The following is an 18,461-nucleotide window of genomic DNA, read 5'->3' on the forward strand; positions in this document are numbered from 1 at the left end:
GGAGTGAATCCAGAGACCAGAGTACCATGCTGGCCTGTGGTTGTCTCTTTTTTCCCCATTCCTGACCCACTCTGTCTATTACTACCTCATTCTCTCTGTCCACAACTTTCTCCATGTTGTGGTAATATGCCCACAGGCTTTTATCCTTCTAGCTCCTCAATGAAAGAAACTAGTCTTTTCCAGCTGTTCTAATTAAAAAAAAAAAAAAAAAGTTTGTAGAAAGAAAGTTTGGGTCATCAGATATACCTAACCAGATCACTGTGGCCCTGGAGATGAGGTACCATCTTTGATCTTGCCTTAAACTCAATTTTTTGGTCAGATAGAAGGAGTGTGTACAGCACAGACAAGGTCATTAAAAAAATTGCCAAGTGCCTGACCAGGCGGTGGCGCAGTGAATAGAGCGTCAGACTGGGATGCGTAGGACCCAGGTTCGAGACCTTGAGGTCGCCAGCTTGAGCGCGGGCTCATCTGGTTTGAGCAAAAAGCTCACCAGCTTGGACCTAAGGTCACTGGCTTGAGCAAGGGGTTACTTGGTCTGCTGAAGCCCCCCAGTCAAGGCACATATGAGAAAGCAATCAATGAACAATAAGGTGTCACAATGAAAAACTGATAATTGATGCTTCTTGTCTCTCTCTGTTCCTGTCTGTCTGTATCTATCTATCCCTCTCTCTGACTCTCTCTCTGTAAACAAACAAAATAAAATAAAATAAAATAAAATTATTTTTTTTAAAATTGCCGAGTACTATAAGCCATATTAATTTTTCATCTATTATATCCCAATTCATTAGATTCATTACTAAGAAAATTTTAAAGAGAGATACTTCATATTTATTGAAAAATTCATAAACCACTCTTAAAAACTTTTTTTTGTATTTTTCTGAAGTGAGAAGCAAGGAAGTAGAGAGACAGACTCCCACATGCGCCCAACTGGGATCCACCCAGCAAGCCCACTAGGAGGCGATGCTCTGCCTATCTGGGGCGTTGCTCTGTTGCAACCATTCTAGCACCGGAGGCGGAGGTCATGGAGCCATCCTCAGTGCTCGGGCCAACTTTGCTCCAATGGAGTTTTGGCTGTGGGAGGGGAAGAGAGAGATAGAGAGGAAAGAGGGGGAAAGGATGGAGAACCAGATGGGCATTTCTCCTGTGTGCCCTGGCCAGGAATCAAACCCGGGACTTCCATACACCAGGCCGAAGCTCTACTACCAAGCCAGTTGGCCAGGGCTCTTAAAAACTTTTTAAAAATCATATTTAAAGTTTATTTATTCCTGCACAACCCTGTGAAGGACGAAGGGGAAGCATTACTATCCTTCATTTACTAAAGAACTGAGGCTCAGAGATATTAAGTAACACATTCAATAATACAAAATGGCAAATGTCACAAAATCAAATTCAAGTGCTCTTTCAACCATACCAATACTGTAAAGCAAAGTAGTTTAAAAGTACATTAAGGATTTAATGGTTTATATAAGAATATGGCTCAAAGCAAAAACATAAAAGAAAAAAATGTAACAAACACATTTGTCTGAGGCTGAGTACCTCTATTTTGGTAGATCTTAATTTTCTATCTACTACTATAACCATCTAGAAGCAGAAAAGGACTGTATGAGAAACCATATCCCATCAGAAAGAATTTCTTGTGTATCACTTAGAACATTTCAGCTGCAAGGAAATAAAACTCCTAGTGACTGAAAAATTCAGGATATTTATTATCTCACACAATAATAAGTCCCAAAGTAAAACATTTCCAGACTTAGTTAATTTTGTGTCTCAAAACGTGCTGAAAAACTGAAGTTCTTTCCATCTTTGAATTCTTTCATCCTCAGCCTGTTGGCAAGCTCACATCACGGGAGCAAGTTTACAACAGCTTCAAGCAGCAGAGCCTCACCCACCAATGTCCAGAAGCTAAACAGACCCTCTACTTTATTTCATTTACTTTTGTTAAATTAATTAATATACATTAAGCTCTTAGAAAATGAACATAAATGTCATATAACTTTTGCTATTATTATTATTATTAGGTCTCTTTTTAAGAGATGAAAGACTTTTCCCAGATGCCTTCTTCATATTTCATTAGCTAGACTTGGAATCCATGCGCCCTTTCCAAGTCAGTCACTGGCAAAGAAAATAGCAGTCCATGATTGGCTTAGACTAATCAGGATTCACCCCCCTCTGAGGTGTTAGCTACATACTCCCTGCCCATAAGGCTCTGTGAAAGATAATGAATTTTGTCACAAAGTAGCTCTTGCAACAGAGAAAAGGGTCAGGAATAGTTCTGTATGAGAAACACAATTCCATTTCTCTATATATCCTTTCTTCTTAGAGAACTAAAGAGTAAGAGTCTGGAGGTGACTCTGGGCATGTGTCCACAAAACATGGTGAAAGTTTCTGCAGTAGGAGGAAATAAACCAATTCTAGGACAGATCCATCTGACGGTGTTCTAGTGCCCTGGTGTTGGAATTCAGTCAACTGAGGTAAGCTTCATCACTTCACATGGTTTAATTTGAAAGCAAATAAATGTCCCTATTTTTGCTAAAGATAGTCTTATTTGCAAAAGAAAGGAAAACCTTAAAAGTAAATAACATCCAGGGCCCTGGCCGGCTGGCTCAGTAGTGGTAGAGCGTCGGCCTGGCATGCAGAGGTCCTGGGTTCGATTCCGGCCAGGGCACACAGGGGAAGCGCCCATCTGCTTCTCCACCCCTCCCCCTCTCCTTCCTCTCTGTCTCTCTCTTCCCCTCCGCAGCAAGGCTCCATTGGAGCAAAGATGGCCCAGGCGCTGGGGATGGCTCCTTGGCCTCTGCCCCAGGCGCTAAAGTGGCTCTGGTCGCAACAGAGCGACGCCCCGGAGGGGCAGAGCATCGCCCCCTGGTGGGCGTGCCGGGTGGATCCTGGTCGGGCGCATACGGGAGTCTGTCTGTCTCTGCGCGCTTCCAGCTTCAGAAAAATACAAAAAAGTAAATAACAGCCAGCCACAGCTGTTGAGTTTGAGAGCTGAGATTTAATCATTCTTCACCATCTGTATGACCCTAGGCAAGTTATTCTGAAATGTTATCATAGTGTTACTCGACTCCCATGGCAAAGAAGTAACCAATGAAGACCTTACGGAATTAGAGCAACAGATAACAGCAATTAGGGAAGAAAACAGGGACCTAGAAACTCTAGAACTGAAAAAATATTTTACAAAAGAGTTATTAGCTGATGATGCTCTTTATCTATTTTAAGCAGAAATGGCAAAGTTAGAGGATCCTGTTACAGAGAGGTTCACCAAAGTTTACCATACAATTTCTGAGGGCCTAATATGCGAAAGGCCATTTATGATGAGAAAAAGAAAAGCTGTGCACAAACTCCCCTCCATGCCTACTTCCAGAAACTGACTCCAGCAGCAGAATCAAACCCTAATACTCTAACAACAGTCCCATCCTCTCCAACAAGTCCATCATCTTCTGCACCGTGAAAAATTGTTTAAGGTTGTACTTGAAAATGTTTAAATATTTATATGCCCAGAAAGGTAAAAATAAACACTATGTTAAGGCAAACATCTAAGTTGCATTTAATAGGTAAATGTATCTGTTCCAGCTTACATACAAATTCAATTTAGGAACAAACCTACAGAACCTATCTCATTCGTAACCCAGGGATTGCCTATACCTGAGTGTGACTCACTACAACAAAAGGAGTTTTACAGTTCCAACAGACTTTTGAGAATTAGAACCCCCCCCCCCCCGCCCCCAAAAAGAAGGCAAAATGTTGCAGACAGGAAACAGTACATTACAGGACACAGCTCTAAACAATGCATATACAAACATAAGCCCTGAATACTGATTTCACTAAAATTTGTAGTCATTGGTAAACTGGCAGCTGGGAGACTGAGGGAAGTTCAGAAAAAAGTAACTCTTTATCACAGTCAGAAATATACAAATAACATCTACAATAAAATAATCAAGTGAAGGCAAGGTAGGTACGTTTAGAAACATAAAGAAAACCATTTAAAAAATCCAGTGTTTTTCAACAGGGCACTATTGAACACTGAACAGGATAATTCTTTGTTGTATGGGGCTATCTTTGAGCATGGGGTCAGCAAACTGAAGTCTGTGGCCCAAATCTAGCTCATTGCCTGTTTTTGTAAATTGTTTTATCAGAACATAGCCATGCCCATTCACTTCACTCATTTACGTATTATCTATGGCTGTTTTGTACTATGATATTAGTGAGTACTTGTTACAGAGACCTTATAGCCCTCAAGACCTAAAATATTTACTATCTGGCCCTTTACAAAAAATTTGCCAACTCTCGTTTACTGTATTGTATTGCATTTAGTATCTCTGATTCTTATCCACAAATGTCAGTATTCCTCCCTCAAAATAATTATGAAAACCAAAGCTCCACACCCCACATTTTTCAACCCACCCTCCTCAACTCCCTACTAGTGATGAGAAGTAGAACTTCGGTTTGAGAAGCACTGAGCTATAAAGAATTTAAAACGATTCTCCCTGAGGAGAACTCAGCTAACAAGTAAGAACAGGGAGAGGGAGTACTAAAGGCTGCTTCCCCCTACCTCCAATAAGCCTTGAAACACTAATCTTCCAAAGTATTCACTTGTATTTCTTCAAGACAATTAAATTTTAAAGCAAAAGAAAAAATATAGAGGAATCAAATCTGTTTAATGATGTTGGTGACTAACATGAAATGTTTGTCTGACCAGGCTGTGGCTCAGTGGATAGAGCATCAACCTGGGATGCTGAGGACCCATACTCAAAACCCTGAGGTCACCGGCTTGAGTGCAGGGTCACTGGCTTGAGCAAGGGGTCAGTGGCTCAGCTGGAGCCCCCTGGTCAAAGCACATATGAGAATACAATCCATGACAAATATGGTGCCGCAGCAAAGAACTGATGCTTCTCATCTCTCTGCCTTCTTGTCTATCTGTTCCTGTCTGTCCCCCTTTCTCTCTCACTCAAAAAAAAGATGATTACATTCGCTAGATATAAATGATGACATCTGTTCTATTTGCTCTGAAAAATATTTTGATTATACACATCCAAAGCTGCTAGGTACATTACCCCCAGATAAGAAGAATGTCACTATGCTAACTGAATGTGAGAATAATATTTCAAAGCCTTAGATCCCAAGAAAAGTCAGTCTAGTATACTCTAAAAATGACCTTCAGTAAAGTTTGAAATGTTTAACACAAAATACAAATAAATAAAATGTTAATAAACACTACCAACTCTTGTAAATAGAAATTAAGAGAAAAGCTTTTGAAGATCTATGTAGCAATAAAAAAATTTTTATTTTAATTGTTTCTTTTAAATTGATTGGAAGTTTAAAAGCAAAGATAACATTAATGTAGAAACACAAAAGATTGAATTAACAGTACAATTGACACTTCCATTTAGTACTTCCAATTTAGTACCTTACATGAAAAATGATAGATATTAAAAAATAAAATATTGTATATCTGTAAATTTTACCCTTAAAAAAAAACCCAAACACATCCAAAGATAGATAGTATCCTTATGTTTCATTAATCTTTAAAGTGTTCTAATTACTAATTATTTTCAATACAACTAAATTTTAAAATTGTCTGCAATTCCCATACACAGGAAGGCTTCAAATATATAATTTGTTAACAAGGATGTGAAGAATAAGAATCAAAAGTGTCTTAAAATGTGAAAATAAACATAATTCACTATATACACTAAAAATCTAAGATATTACATATAATATTCATTTTAAAGAGTGTAAACATTTTTCAGGAGTAAGCAGTGCACTGTGTTTTCCAAAAAAGGCATTTATTCTCTTGAACTTTATAAGGAAAAAATTACATTGGTAAAGCATATTTTGAAATGTATAGGATGAAAGAGCTAGTTGAGTAGTTACAATAATCCTAAAACATCAAAATAAACATTTTAATATTTCAGTTTGGAAAACACAATCTCCAAAGGTTTATTTTACTAAAAACATTCAGCTATTGAACTGTAACTCATTAGAAACATATTAAAACTGTGCTTTCTCTTCATCTACTATAGTTACAACTATAATATCTCTGCTAACCTAGCTTTCTTTTAAAAGAAATACAAGAAAACTTTTCGTGCTTTTATAAAATACTAATTATGTTCATAATCCTAAAATTTTAGTTTATATATAACTGAAAATACTCTAGATACTTTAAAAATAAAGATTAAAAAATAGAGAAAAAATCATTTTAGGCATCAACTTTCTAATTTATTTAGAAGTAAAACTGGCACAAAAAAACCCAAATTATTATTCCCCTTTCCATTCAAAAGATCCTGAAATTAAATTTGTCATTATTTTAGGTAATATTTGACATAAAGCCATAGCGCACACACACAAGTAATTTTAGAATAAAAATATTTTAAAGTTTAAAACCTTTGATTATCAACTTACCTTTTTTTGATACCAGACTATAGCATCAGTGACTTTGGACGCCATTTATTCCACAGAAATCACACATTCGTCATTTTAAGCTGTGCAAGAGAGAAAAACATACAAACAACTTTACTTCCACCTTCCAAAAGGAAACTGAGCAATATGCATATCTAGCACTCTGGTTACTTTTGAGCAAAGGGTGTAGGACTACACTTATATTACACCCTTCCTCATTACTATTTTAGCAACAGGTCCTCTTAAGTAAACAAAATCAGTGGCCATTAAATAAAAGGATATTTCTATGTGAATAATAACACTTAGATTTTCTAACAAGTTTCTTTCTAAATTAGCTTTTTAAATAAATTTCAGAATTTCCTGGATTATACTGGAAAATTTTCACTTATAAATTCACATATAACAGGAATTTACCCAGTAACAGGAGTTTTACTGTAGTTTCTATCTAGAAACTAGTATTAATTACTGTTACTAAAGGAGGGATTGATAGAGATGCCAAAATTTATCATCATACATAATTTTCCATGATAGTAAACACAAAATTGAACTAAAATTAAACTACTGGAGAAACCTAATTAACATATTAAATACTAAGCCAATATTAGTTAATTACATAGGATTAGTATGAAGGACTTCCCAAATATTACAGTTTGCTAATATTTAGAAACTTACTACAGATTATTTAATAATCACCTTTTTTTGCCTGTCTAAAACAGTTTTTAGAGAAAAATTAATTCCTAGAGAGAATTCCAGATTGATTCTGGAAAAGGAATACTTTTTCTAGTTATAAGACCACGCTGGATAGAGGGCATCTCTGCTATGGTGCTAAGGATGAGCCTAAACAGATTCAAACACAGAACCTGTCCCAGAACTCATTATAAACCAGGATCATTCAAGGCCAACAGGATCTCAGGGAAATCCTGGAAGTAAAGCAACCTGCAGAACTGATCCTAGCACATGCAGATGTGCAACTGGAGAGAGTCTACCGCTACACAATTTGCCCAGAGTCAAAATAACAGAAATTTATGTATCATTCTTGGGTGTATATCAGGATTCAAAATATAATACTTACTATCAGCAAGTTCAAATGTTCAGAACATCAACTTCTAAAACTTAAGGCAGTATATACTTCATGACAGTATGATTTATTTATTTATTTATTTATTTGTATTTTTCTGAAGCTGGAAATGGGGAGGCAGTCAGACAGACTCCCGCATGCGCCCGACCGGGATCCACCCGACCAGGATCCACCCGACCAGGATCCACCCGGCACGCCCACCAGGGGGCGATGCTCTGCCCATCCAGGGCGTCACTCTGTCACGACCAGAGCCATTCTAGCGCCTGAGGCAGAGGCCACAGAGTCATCCCCAGCGCCCGGGCCATCTTTGCTCCAATGGAGCCTCGGCTGCGGGAGGGGAAGAGAGAGACAGAGAGGAAGGAGAGGGGTTGGGGTGGAGAAGCAGATGGGCGCTTCTCCTGTGTGCCCTGGCCGGGAATCAAACCCGGGACTTCCACACGCCAGGCCGACCGACGCTCTACCACTGAGCCAACCGGCCAGGGTTTTATTGATTTTAAGGAAAGAGAAAGGGAGAGAGAGACAAGCACATTGATCTGTTCCTGTACGCGCCCTGACCATAATCTGAACCAGAACCTCTGCACTTTGGCATGATGCTCTACCAACCAAGTCATCTGGCCAGGTCTTCCTGCCTGTATTTTTTGTTTTGTTATTCTTTTTTTTCTTAATTTTAATTTATTGTGTTAACGTGGATTCAAGTATTTCATGCCGGTACTTTTAATCATGTTATAGATCAGATTATTTTATTACTTTTCCCAAGACGCTGATTCTATCTTTAATTCATCAAATTCAAGCAAACTATGTTTTGAAATTCCTGACAACTGCCCTGGTATTTCTTAGAAGAGGAGCAGAATCAAAAGAACTGGATTCAAATATTACCTTCCTCTATTTAACGTATAATATTGAAGGAGTCATTCAATCTTTTGGATGTCAGTTTCTACAGAAATAACTGTACCTACCCATCCCTTAACAAGAAAAAATATTTTGAGATGTTCTAAATTAAACTTACAACTGCTGAACAATGAAAGAAAGTGACAAAACAGTGGTATATCTGTTGGAATTAATTTCCAGATGGCTATGTCCACGATTATTCAAAGGAGAAAAGAGCCAGGCACCATAAACCCCACAGGCTTCCATTTCTTATTTTACACATGAACTTTCAAATCTGCTGCCCAGCTAATCCACAGGAGTGGACACTTATTTCTCCCTTGGGGACTCTAAAGCCCCTATCCTTGAACTAGCCCCAATTCATCTTCTCCCATCATCTTTGTCTAAAGCTAATGTAAATCCTCTCAAATGGCTTACATCCTTCTTCACCCTACTTGATGTATAAAAACTCTTGCAAAACTCCGGAACAATGGACAGGACATGTAGTCTTTCCTACCTAACCATGCTGGTGATGGTTTAAGACTCCATGCCTCAAACTGCTCTCTTTTTCTTCTTCTTCTTCTTCTTCTTTTTTTTTTTTTTTTTTTGCTACCAACGGCCTAATAAACCCCTTTCATTAAAAAAAAAAAAAAATCAGGCCCTGGCTGGTTGGCTCAGTGGTAGAGAGTCAGCCTGGTGTGCAGGAGTCCCGGATTCGATTCCCAGCCAGGGCACACAGAAGAAGTGCCCATCTGCTTCTCCACCCCTCCCCCTCTCCTTTCTCTCTGTCTCTCTCTTCCCCTCCCACAGCCAAGGCTCCATTAGAGCAAAGTTGGCCCGGGTGCTGGGGATGGTTCCATGGCCTCTGCCTCAGGCGCTAGAGTGGCTCTGGTTGCAACAGAGCGACGCCCCAGATGGGCAGGGCATCACCTCATGGTGGGCATGCCAGGTGGATCCCGGTCCGGCGTATGCAGGAGTCTGTCTGACTGCCTCCCCGTTTCCAACTTCAGAAAAAAAAAAAAAAAAAAAAAAAAAAAAAAAAAAAATTAGCCATAGAAGTTAAATATTTTTAAAAAAAATTTTTTTTTAATTTTAGAGAGGAGAGAGAGACAGAGAGGGAGAAAGAGAGGAGAGACAGGGAGAGAAGGTGGGGAGGAGCTGGAAGCATCAACTCCCATATATGCCTTGACCAGGCAAGCCCAGGGTTTCAAACCGGTGACCTCAGTGTTCCAGGTCGACGCTTTATCCACTGCGCCACCACAGGTCAGGCAGTTAAATATTTTTGTTTAACCCCTTTACATGGGTTTTTTGACTGAAAAAATAATATACATTAAATGCCCACCACAGTCCAGTACATACAGGTGTTTAATTACACTTTTTTCAAAATTACATTTATTTTTATTATTTTTTTAAATTCTGTAATCCAGGAACTAGCAGGCATTTACAGTTACTTTTTGTAAACATGGCAAATAGCTTAGAGAAGCAATACACGCAATTAATTTCTGTTGACCTTTAAAATAAAACTAGCTACCTGACTATCAAAATGTCACAGTGTCAATTCTCAACTACAAAGGAAGAAAGATGGCTATGGAGTAGGCAGACGCTCCAATTGCTACCTCCCAGGACCAAACTGGATTACAATTTAAGAACAATCATCTTGAAAAACCAACTTTGGACTAAACTAAGAAGAATCCATAACCAAGGAGCATTGGAGAAGCCACACCAAGACTGGCAGGAAGGGCAGAGATGCAGAAAGGGCTGCCCCTCTCCCAGGAGCGAGCGGCGGCCTGGAAGGACTCACGGCAGGGTGCGTCACCCTGAGAGGTGTGGGTCCTCAGCCCCAGGACCAGAGCCCCAACCTAGAGTCCCAGAGCCTAGAAGAGGGGCCCAGGCAGCATTTGGCTGTGAAAAGAGCCGGGTTTCTGTCCACAAGAAAGAGACACACCTCTTGGCCACAGACTCTGTTTTAAATGGCCAGCGCAGAACACCTCGTTCACAGCCACTTACCCAGGACTCTGGCAGGAGAGAGCTGAGAGGACTGGAGCTACAGGAGGAGAGTGTAAAGTTGGAGGCCCGGGGAGAGACACTGCGGGGGACGGCCACCAGAACCCCTGTGCTGAGTCATTCTCCAGTTCTGCAGTCCCCATCTTTCTTGGGTGGAGCATCCCCTCTGAGTGGCATCGCCTGGGGAAAAGCAGCTGCTCTGCGGGAGTCTCTCCTACCACAGTCATGGCGATGGGTCATTCTGAGAGGCCAGGAAGGAGCGGGCAAGGCAGTGACTCAGTTTTCTGGTGTTGAGACTGGAGCTCCCCCCACACTGTCCTGAGTCTATGACTGGTGCTTCCACCTCACCAGAGACTCAGCTGAAACTGTCCAGAGAGAAGGCAGACCACACACCTCTGAGTCTCAGAGGCCAAACCCACCGGACTCCTGGGGCCACATCCTACTGAGGTTTGTGAAAAAAGTCTGGACAGACTGATACCTTGGGCCTAGGGGTGGAGCCACACCCACTACCCTTCCTATTCTCTGAATTGCCACAGGCACTAGACTCTAGCAGAGGTTTTTTTCAGTGGCTGAGGCCAACACGCGCCAGCAGACAGTCTGCAGGAGGCAGGACTCAGGGACACTTGGCCGTCTGAGCAGACTTTCCCCCAGGACCAGAGTGGGTAAAAGCCAGCCTAGAACTACAGCTTGGTATTTCCATGTGCACCTGGGCCTAGCAGTGGCAGCCACAAACTCTTAATTGCTTGTAGCTCCAAGAAGGTTGCTGAGGATCAGTCACAGGCAGTGTCCCCCACTGTCTGTGCTGGGTTCCTGCTTAGGAGGCCCAGGCTGGCACATCCAGGGGCCAGCTGCAGGAAGCATCGGTTCAGGACTAACAACCCTTGCCAGAGTGGTCTCCTAAGGAAAAGTTCCTCACACCTAGCCCAGCTGAGGCGAGTTCCACTCTCTGTGATCAGTACTGGCACAGCAGCTCATGTGCATTGGATAGGGTGGAGCTTCTCAGTCAGCTGGCCTGGGCGCTGGATATTCTGTCCTGTGCTGGGCTAGATTCCACAGGGGGGAGGGAGGGAGAGAGGATTGGAGCACAGACATTTAAAGTGTGGGTCCCTGTGAGTCTAGTGTTAGATCTGGTTAAAGGGCTTAGCCACCTTTGGGAGGAGCACAGTCAGCCCCAGGAGAGGACTCTCTCAGTCTTCCTCCCCGAGACTGGGGTCTCAACAGCTTAACGAACTTCTGCAAAAGAGACTGTCAGCCACAATCGGTCTAAACTTGCTGCTCACCTTGTTGGGGAGAAATAAAATTTGAGTATCCAGCAGTGGCTGAGGAATTAGGCTCTGGAGTGGAGGTCACATTCCCTGTACTGAGCTCCTAATCAAGAGACTCCTGAAGTAGGGGGTCCCACAAATGTTGTATTTACAAGCTCAGCTGCCCTAACCCACCAAGTGGGCAACCTGTAGAGGGTTGGTTGGGTGAGGCCAATCTGAGCCCACACTACAGTCTTACTACAGAAGACTCTGCGGGAAGACCAGGCAGCTGCAAGAGGAAGAGGAGAAGCTGAAAAGTGGAGACAAACCTTACAGAGCTTGGGGCTTTTACAAAGCTGTTGTCATCTCTGAGCAGGAGGAAGCTGATCCTTATACAAAGGATGGCCTCTCTTATAGTATCCAGACACAGAAAACATGGCCATAAACAGCAAAAAGTGCAGTAGCTGCAAACTGGTAGCCTAGGGCGGGTTTTAACAGCTGATGCCAACCCAAGAAGAACTAGAGCCAACACTACTGGTAGTGGGTGGCAGACAGTACCAGCCCTAGATTGAAATACCTACACACTCAGCACACCCACAGGTGAAGTCTAGCAGGCACCAGACACTGTGGATAATAAATACGACCAACAAGACAAACATTACACATAATCAAGATTGACCTTTAGAGTCAGCCAGCCAGAAGGGATAACCGTACCCACAAAAATACCAACTGCATCTAACACTCACATACAACAACAGGGAAAATAGTGCCCTCAAGAAGCATTCTTAGAATAAGAAAAACAGGTGGCCTGGAGAACAGTACCACCAAGCCCATCTTCTTCATAAAAACCACACAAAAATTTCAAAGTCAGACAGCGATACCTAATATACAGATAAATGGGCAGAGAAATGTGACCCAAGTGTATCAATTAGAGAAATCCCCGAAAAAAGAACTGAATGAGATGGAAGTAACCAAAAAACCAGATGCAGAGTTTAAAACAATGATTTTTAGGATGCTCAAGGATCTTAGAGCAACAATGGATGGACATAACAAGCACCTAAATAAGATAACAAGTATCAAAAAGGACATTGAAATAATAAAAAAGAACCATTCAGAAATGACAAATACAATATCAGAAATTAAGACTGCACTAGAAGGAATTAATAGGCTGGATGAGCAGAGGATCGAATCAGCGATTCAGAGGACAAGATAAACAAAAGCATGGAAGCAGAGCAGCAAAAAAAAAAAAAAAAGACATGCAAAAACTCTGAGGAAACTCTAAGAGAGCTCTGTGACAACATGAAGAGAAATAACACCACATCACAGGGGTTCCTGAAGGAGAAGAGAACAAACAAGGAATAGAGAACCTGTTTGAAGAAATCATAGCTGAAAATGTCCCTAAATATATGAAGGAAAAAGTCACAGAAGTTCAAGAAGCACAGAGAGTTCCATTAAAGAGGAAACCAAGGAGGCCTACAGCAAGACACATCATAATTAAAGCATAATTAAAGTGTCAAAGTTAAGAGACAAAGAAAGTATACTAAAAGCTGCAAGAGAAAAGAAGTTAATTACCTACAGAGGAACCTCTGTAAGAATGACATAGGACTTCTCAACAGAAACTAGAGGCCAGAAGGGATTGGCTGGAAATATTCAAAGTGATGCAAAGCAAGAACTTACAACCAAGACTTCTTTATCCAGTAAGGCTAATATTTAAAATTGACGGAGAAATAAAAAGTTTCTCAGACCAAAGAAACAAAAAACAACTCAAAGAATTCATTACAACCAAACCAGTACTGCAAGAAATGTTAAGGGGCCTGGTATAAAAAGAGCAAAGGAAAAGAAAAATCGAGAAGAAGAGGATTGTAGATTTAAAAAATAAAATGGCAAAAAACAATAAACAATACATATCAATAATAACCTTAAATGCTCCAATCAAAAGACATAGGGGAGCTGTGTAAGTATAACAGGACCCGTACATACGCTGTCTACAAGAGACTCAATTCAAAACAAAAGATACACACAGACTAAAAGTGAAGGGATAGAAAAAGTATTCCCCGCAAATGGAAATGAAAAAAAAAAAAAAGCTGGGGTAGTAATATTTATATCTAACAAAATAGACTTTAAAACAAAGGCTATAGTAAGGAATAAAGAAGGTCACTACATCATGATAAAGGGAGCAACCCAACAGGAGGATATAACCATTGTAAATATCTATACGCCTAATATAGGAGCACCTAAATATATAAAGCAGATTTTGATGGACACAATGAAATCAACAGAAATATCATAATAGTAGGAGATTTTAATACCCCACTAACATCAATGGATAGAACCTTCAGACAGAAAATTAACAAAGAAACAGCAGCCTAAATGACACACTAGATCAACTGGATTTAATAGACATCTTAAGAATCTTTCATCCCAAAGCAGCAGAATATGCATTCTTTTCAAGTGCTCATGGTACATTCTCTAGGATAGACCACATGTTAGGACACAAAACAAGTCTCAATAAATTTAAGAAAATTAAAATCAAATCAACTATCTTCTCTGATCACAATAGCATGAAACTAGAAAAAAAATGACAACAGAAAAACTGAAAAACAGTATGTTATTAAATAATGATTGGGTTAACAACAAGAGCAAGGAAAAAAGATCAGGCAGTGGCGCAGTGGATAGAGCATCGGACTGGGATGTGGAGGACCAAGGTTCAAGACCCCGAGGTCGCCAGCTTGAGCGTGGGCTCATCTGGTTTGAGCAAAAGCTCAACAGCTTGAACCCAAGGTCGCTGGCCTTAGCAAGGGGTCACTCAGTCTGCTGTAGCCCCATGGTCATGGTACATGAGAAAGCAATCAATGAACAACTAAGGTGTCACAAAGAAAAACTAATGATTGATGCTTCTCATCTCTCTCCGTTCCTGTCTGTCTGTCCCTATCTATACCTCTCTCTGACTCACTCTCTGTCTCTGGAAAACAAAAAAATCAGATCGGAAATAAATGACATAGAGGCAAAAACAAAAAAACAATACAGAAGATCAATGAAACCAAGAGCTGATTCTTTGAAAAGCTAAATAAGATTAATGAACCTTTAACCAGACTCATCAAGAAAGAAAGAGAGAGGACGCAAATAAATAAAATTAGAAATGAAAGTGGAGAAATAACAACAGACACCACAGCAATACAAAGGATTGTAAGAAAAATACTATGAAGATCTGTATGCCAAAAATTTGGAAAACCTAGGTGAAATGGATAAATTCCTAGAAACATATAATCTTCCAAAACTCAATCTGGAAGAATCAGGACCTAAACAAACCGATTACAACAAATGAAATTGAAACAGTTATCAAAAAACTCCCAGCAAAGAAAAGTCCTGGACCAAAAATGCCTTCACAAGCGAATTTCTTTTTTTTTTTTTTTTTTTTTTTTTTTTGTATTTTTCTGAAGCTGGAAACGGGGAGAGACAGACAGACTCCCGCATGCGCCCAACCGGGATCCACCTGGCACGCCCACCAGGGGGCGACGCTCTGCCCACCAGGGGGCAATGCTCTGCCCCTCCGGGGGCGTTGCTCTGTTGCAACCAGAGCCATCCCCAGCACCTGGGCCGTCTTTTGCTCCAATGGAGCCTTGCTGCGGGAGGGGAAGAGAGAGACAGAGAGGAAGGAGAGGGGGAGGGGTGGAGAAGCAGATGGGCGCTTCTCCTGTGTGCCCTGGCCGGGAATCGAACCCGGGACTTCCGCACGCCAGGCCGACGCTCTACCACTGAGCCAACCGGCCAGGGCCTCACAAGCGAATTTTACCAAATATTCAAAGAAGAACGAACACCTATCCTTTTCAAGCTATTTCAAAAAATTCAAGAGAAGGGAAGACTTCCAAGCTCCTTTTATGAGGCAAATATTATCTTCATTCCAAAACCAGGTGAAGACACTACAAATAAAGAAAACTATAGGCCAGTATCCCTGATGCTAAAATTCTCAACAAAATATTAGCAAATTGGATCTAGCAATACATGAAAAATATCATACATCATGATCAAATGAGATTTATTCCAGGGAGGCAAGGCCTGTACAATATTTTCAAATCAATAAATGTGATTCATCACATAAAAAAAAAGGAAAGATAAAAATCACATGGTAATATCAATAGATGCAGAAAAAGCATTTGATAAAATCCAGTTTGATTTATGATCAAAACTCTTAGCAAAGTGGGGATACTGGGAACATACCTCAACATGACAAAGGCCATCTATGACAAACTCACGGCCAACATCATATTCAATGGGCAAAAATTAAAAGCAATCCCCTTAAGATCAGGAACAAGGCAGGGGTGCCCCTTTTCACCACTCTTATTCACAATAGTTTTGGAAGTCCTAGCCACAGCAATCAGACAAGAAATAAAAAGCATCCAAATTGGAAAAAAAAAGAAGTAAAACTATCATTATTTGCTGATGACATGATAGTAAACCCTAAAGGTTAATTCAAAAAAACAGTTGACCTGATAAATGAATTCAGCAAGGTGGCAGGATATAAAATTAATATTCAGAAATCAGTGGCATTTTTATACGCCAATAAACTGTCTGAAAGAGAAATTAAGGAAACAATCCCCTTCACTATTGCAACAAAAAAATAAAGTACCTAGGAGTAAATTTAACCAAGAAGGTAAAGGATTTGTATTTGGAAAATTATAAAACATTGATAAAAGAAATCAAGGAAGATACAAACAAGTGAAAGCATATACTACTGTGTTCATGGATAGGAAGAATAAACATCATTAAAATGCCTATATTACCCAAAGCAATCTATAAATTGAATGCAATTCCTATTAAAATACCAGTGGCATACTTCAAAGATATAGAATATTCCAAAATTTTATATGGAACCAAAAATGAACACGAATCACTTCAGCAATCTTGAAAAGGAAGAATGAAGTGGGAGGTATCCACTTCCTGATATCAAGTTATACTACAAGGCCATTGAACTCAAAACAGCTTGGTACTGGCATAAGAACAAGCATATAGATCAATGGAACAGACCAAAGAACCCAGAAATAAACCCACGCCTTTATGGTCAACTGATATTTGACAAAGGAGGTAAGAGCATACAATGGAGTAAAAACAGTCTCTTTAATAAATGGTGTTGGGGCCTGACCTGTGGTGGTGCAGTGGATAAAGCGTCGACCTGGAAATGCTGAGGTCGCCAGTTCGAAACCCTGGGCTTTCCTGGTCAAGGCACATATGGGAGTTGATGCTTCCAGCTCCTCCCCCCTGTCTCTCTCTCCTCTCTCTCTGTCTCTCTCTCTCTCCTCTCTAAAATGAATAAATAAAAATTTTAAAAAAATTTTAAAAATGGTTTTGGGAAAACTGGACAAGTACATGCAAAAAAATGAAACTAGACCACCAACTTACACCATTCACAAAAATAAACTCAAAATGGATAAAGGACTTAAATGTAAGTCGTGAAACCATAAACATCTTGGAAGGAAAATAGGAAGTAAACTCTCCAATATCTCTCGAAGCAATATTTTTTGTTGATTTATATGCACAGGCAAGTGAAATAAAGGACAGGATGAACAAATGGGACTATATCAAACTAAAAAGCTTTTGCACAGCTAAAGACACTGTGAACAAAATAAAAGGACAACCCACACAATAGGAGAACATATTTGTCAATACATCTGATAAACGGTTAATAACCAAAATTTATAAAGAACTTCTAAAACTCAACACCAGGATGGTAAACAATCCAATTAAAAAATAGGCAAAAGAAGTGAATAGACATTTCTCCAAAAAGGACAAAGAGATGGCATGTAGGCATATGAGAAAATGTCCAACATCATTAATCATTAGAGAAATGCAAATTAAAACCACAATGAGATACCACCTCACACCAGTCAGAATGGGCCTCATCAACAAAACAACACAGAGTAAATGCTGGCTAGGACGTGGAGAAAAGGGAACCCTCCTGCACTGCTGGTGGGAGTGCAGACTGGTGCAGCCATTGTGGAGAACTGTTTGGAGTTTCTCAAAATACTAAAAATGGAACTGCCTTTTGACCCAGCTATTCCATTTTTAGGAATATAACCTAAGAATACCAAATCACTGATTCAAAAGAAGAAATGCACCCCCATGTTTACTGCATCATTGTTTAGAATAGCTAAGATCTGGAAATAGCCGAAGTGTTTGTCAGTGGACGAGTATATTAAAAAGCTTTGGTACATATAGACAATGGAATACTACGTGGTCGTGAAAAAGAAGGAAATCTTACCTGTTGTGACAGCATGGATTGACCTGGAGATCATTATGCTAAGTGAAATAAGCCAGGCAAAGAAAGAAAAATATCATATGATTTCACATATATGTGGAATATAATGAACAATACGAACTGAGGAACGAAATAGAGCCAGAGGTGGGGTCACAGGGAGCAGAGGGACAGCATTCAAAGGGAAGGGGGATGACGGGATGGGTTCAGAGAAAGTAAAGGGATTAGTGAAACTATATACATAACAGGGCAGCTAATCCTAAAGGGAAGGGGGAGGGAGTTATGGGGACGGAGGGGGTAGGGTATAAAAAAGGGACACAGGCCATGGCCGGTTGGCTCAGCGGTAGAGCGTCGGCCTAGCGTGCGGAGGACCCGGGTTCGATTCCCGGCCAGGGCACACAGGAGAAGCGCCCATTTGCTTCTCCACCCCTCCGCCGCGCTTTCCTCTCTGTCTCTCTCTTCCCCTCCCGCAGCCAAGGCTCCATTGGAGCAAAGATGGCCCGGGCGCTGGGGATGGCTCTGTGGCCTCTGCCTCAGGCGCTAGAGTGGCTCTGGTCGCAACATGGCGACGCCCAGGATGGGCAGAGCATCGCCCCCTGGTGGGCAGAGCGTCGCCCCTGGT

The 18,461-nt window shown here is 40.7% G+C and overlaps 1 protein-coding gene across 4 annotated transcripts in view; it reads right to left on the reverse strand.

Moving 5' to 3' along the window:
• PHTF2 (putative homeodomain transcription factor 2) overlaps positions 1-18,461 on the reverse strand; it is a 173,311-nt gene that overhangs the window by 114,662 nt on the left and 40,188 nt on the right. For all 4 annotated transcript variants that reach the window (XM_066240566.1, XM_066240564.1, XM_066240562.1 and 1 more), the window contains one exon: positions 6,403-6,482. In XM_066240566.1, the coding sequence (XP_066096663.1) occupies positions 6,403-6,447 (45 nt within the window). In that variant the 5' untranslated portion in view covers positions 6,448-6,482. The remainder of the gene's footprint in view (positions 1-6,402; positions 6,483-18,461) is intronic.

Source organism: Saccopteryx bilineata, chromosome 7 (genome assembly GCF_036850765.1).
Source record: "Saccopteryx bilineata isolate mSacBil1 chromosome 7, mSacBil1_pri_phased_curated, whole genome shotgun sequence".
In the NCBI taxonomy this organism is placed as follows: domain Eukaryota; kingdom Metazoa; phylum Chordata; class Mammalia; order Chiroptera; family Emballonuridae; genus Saccopteryx; species Saccopteryx bilineata.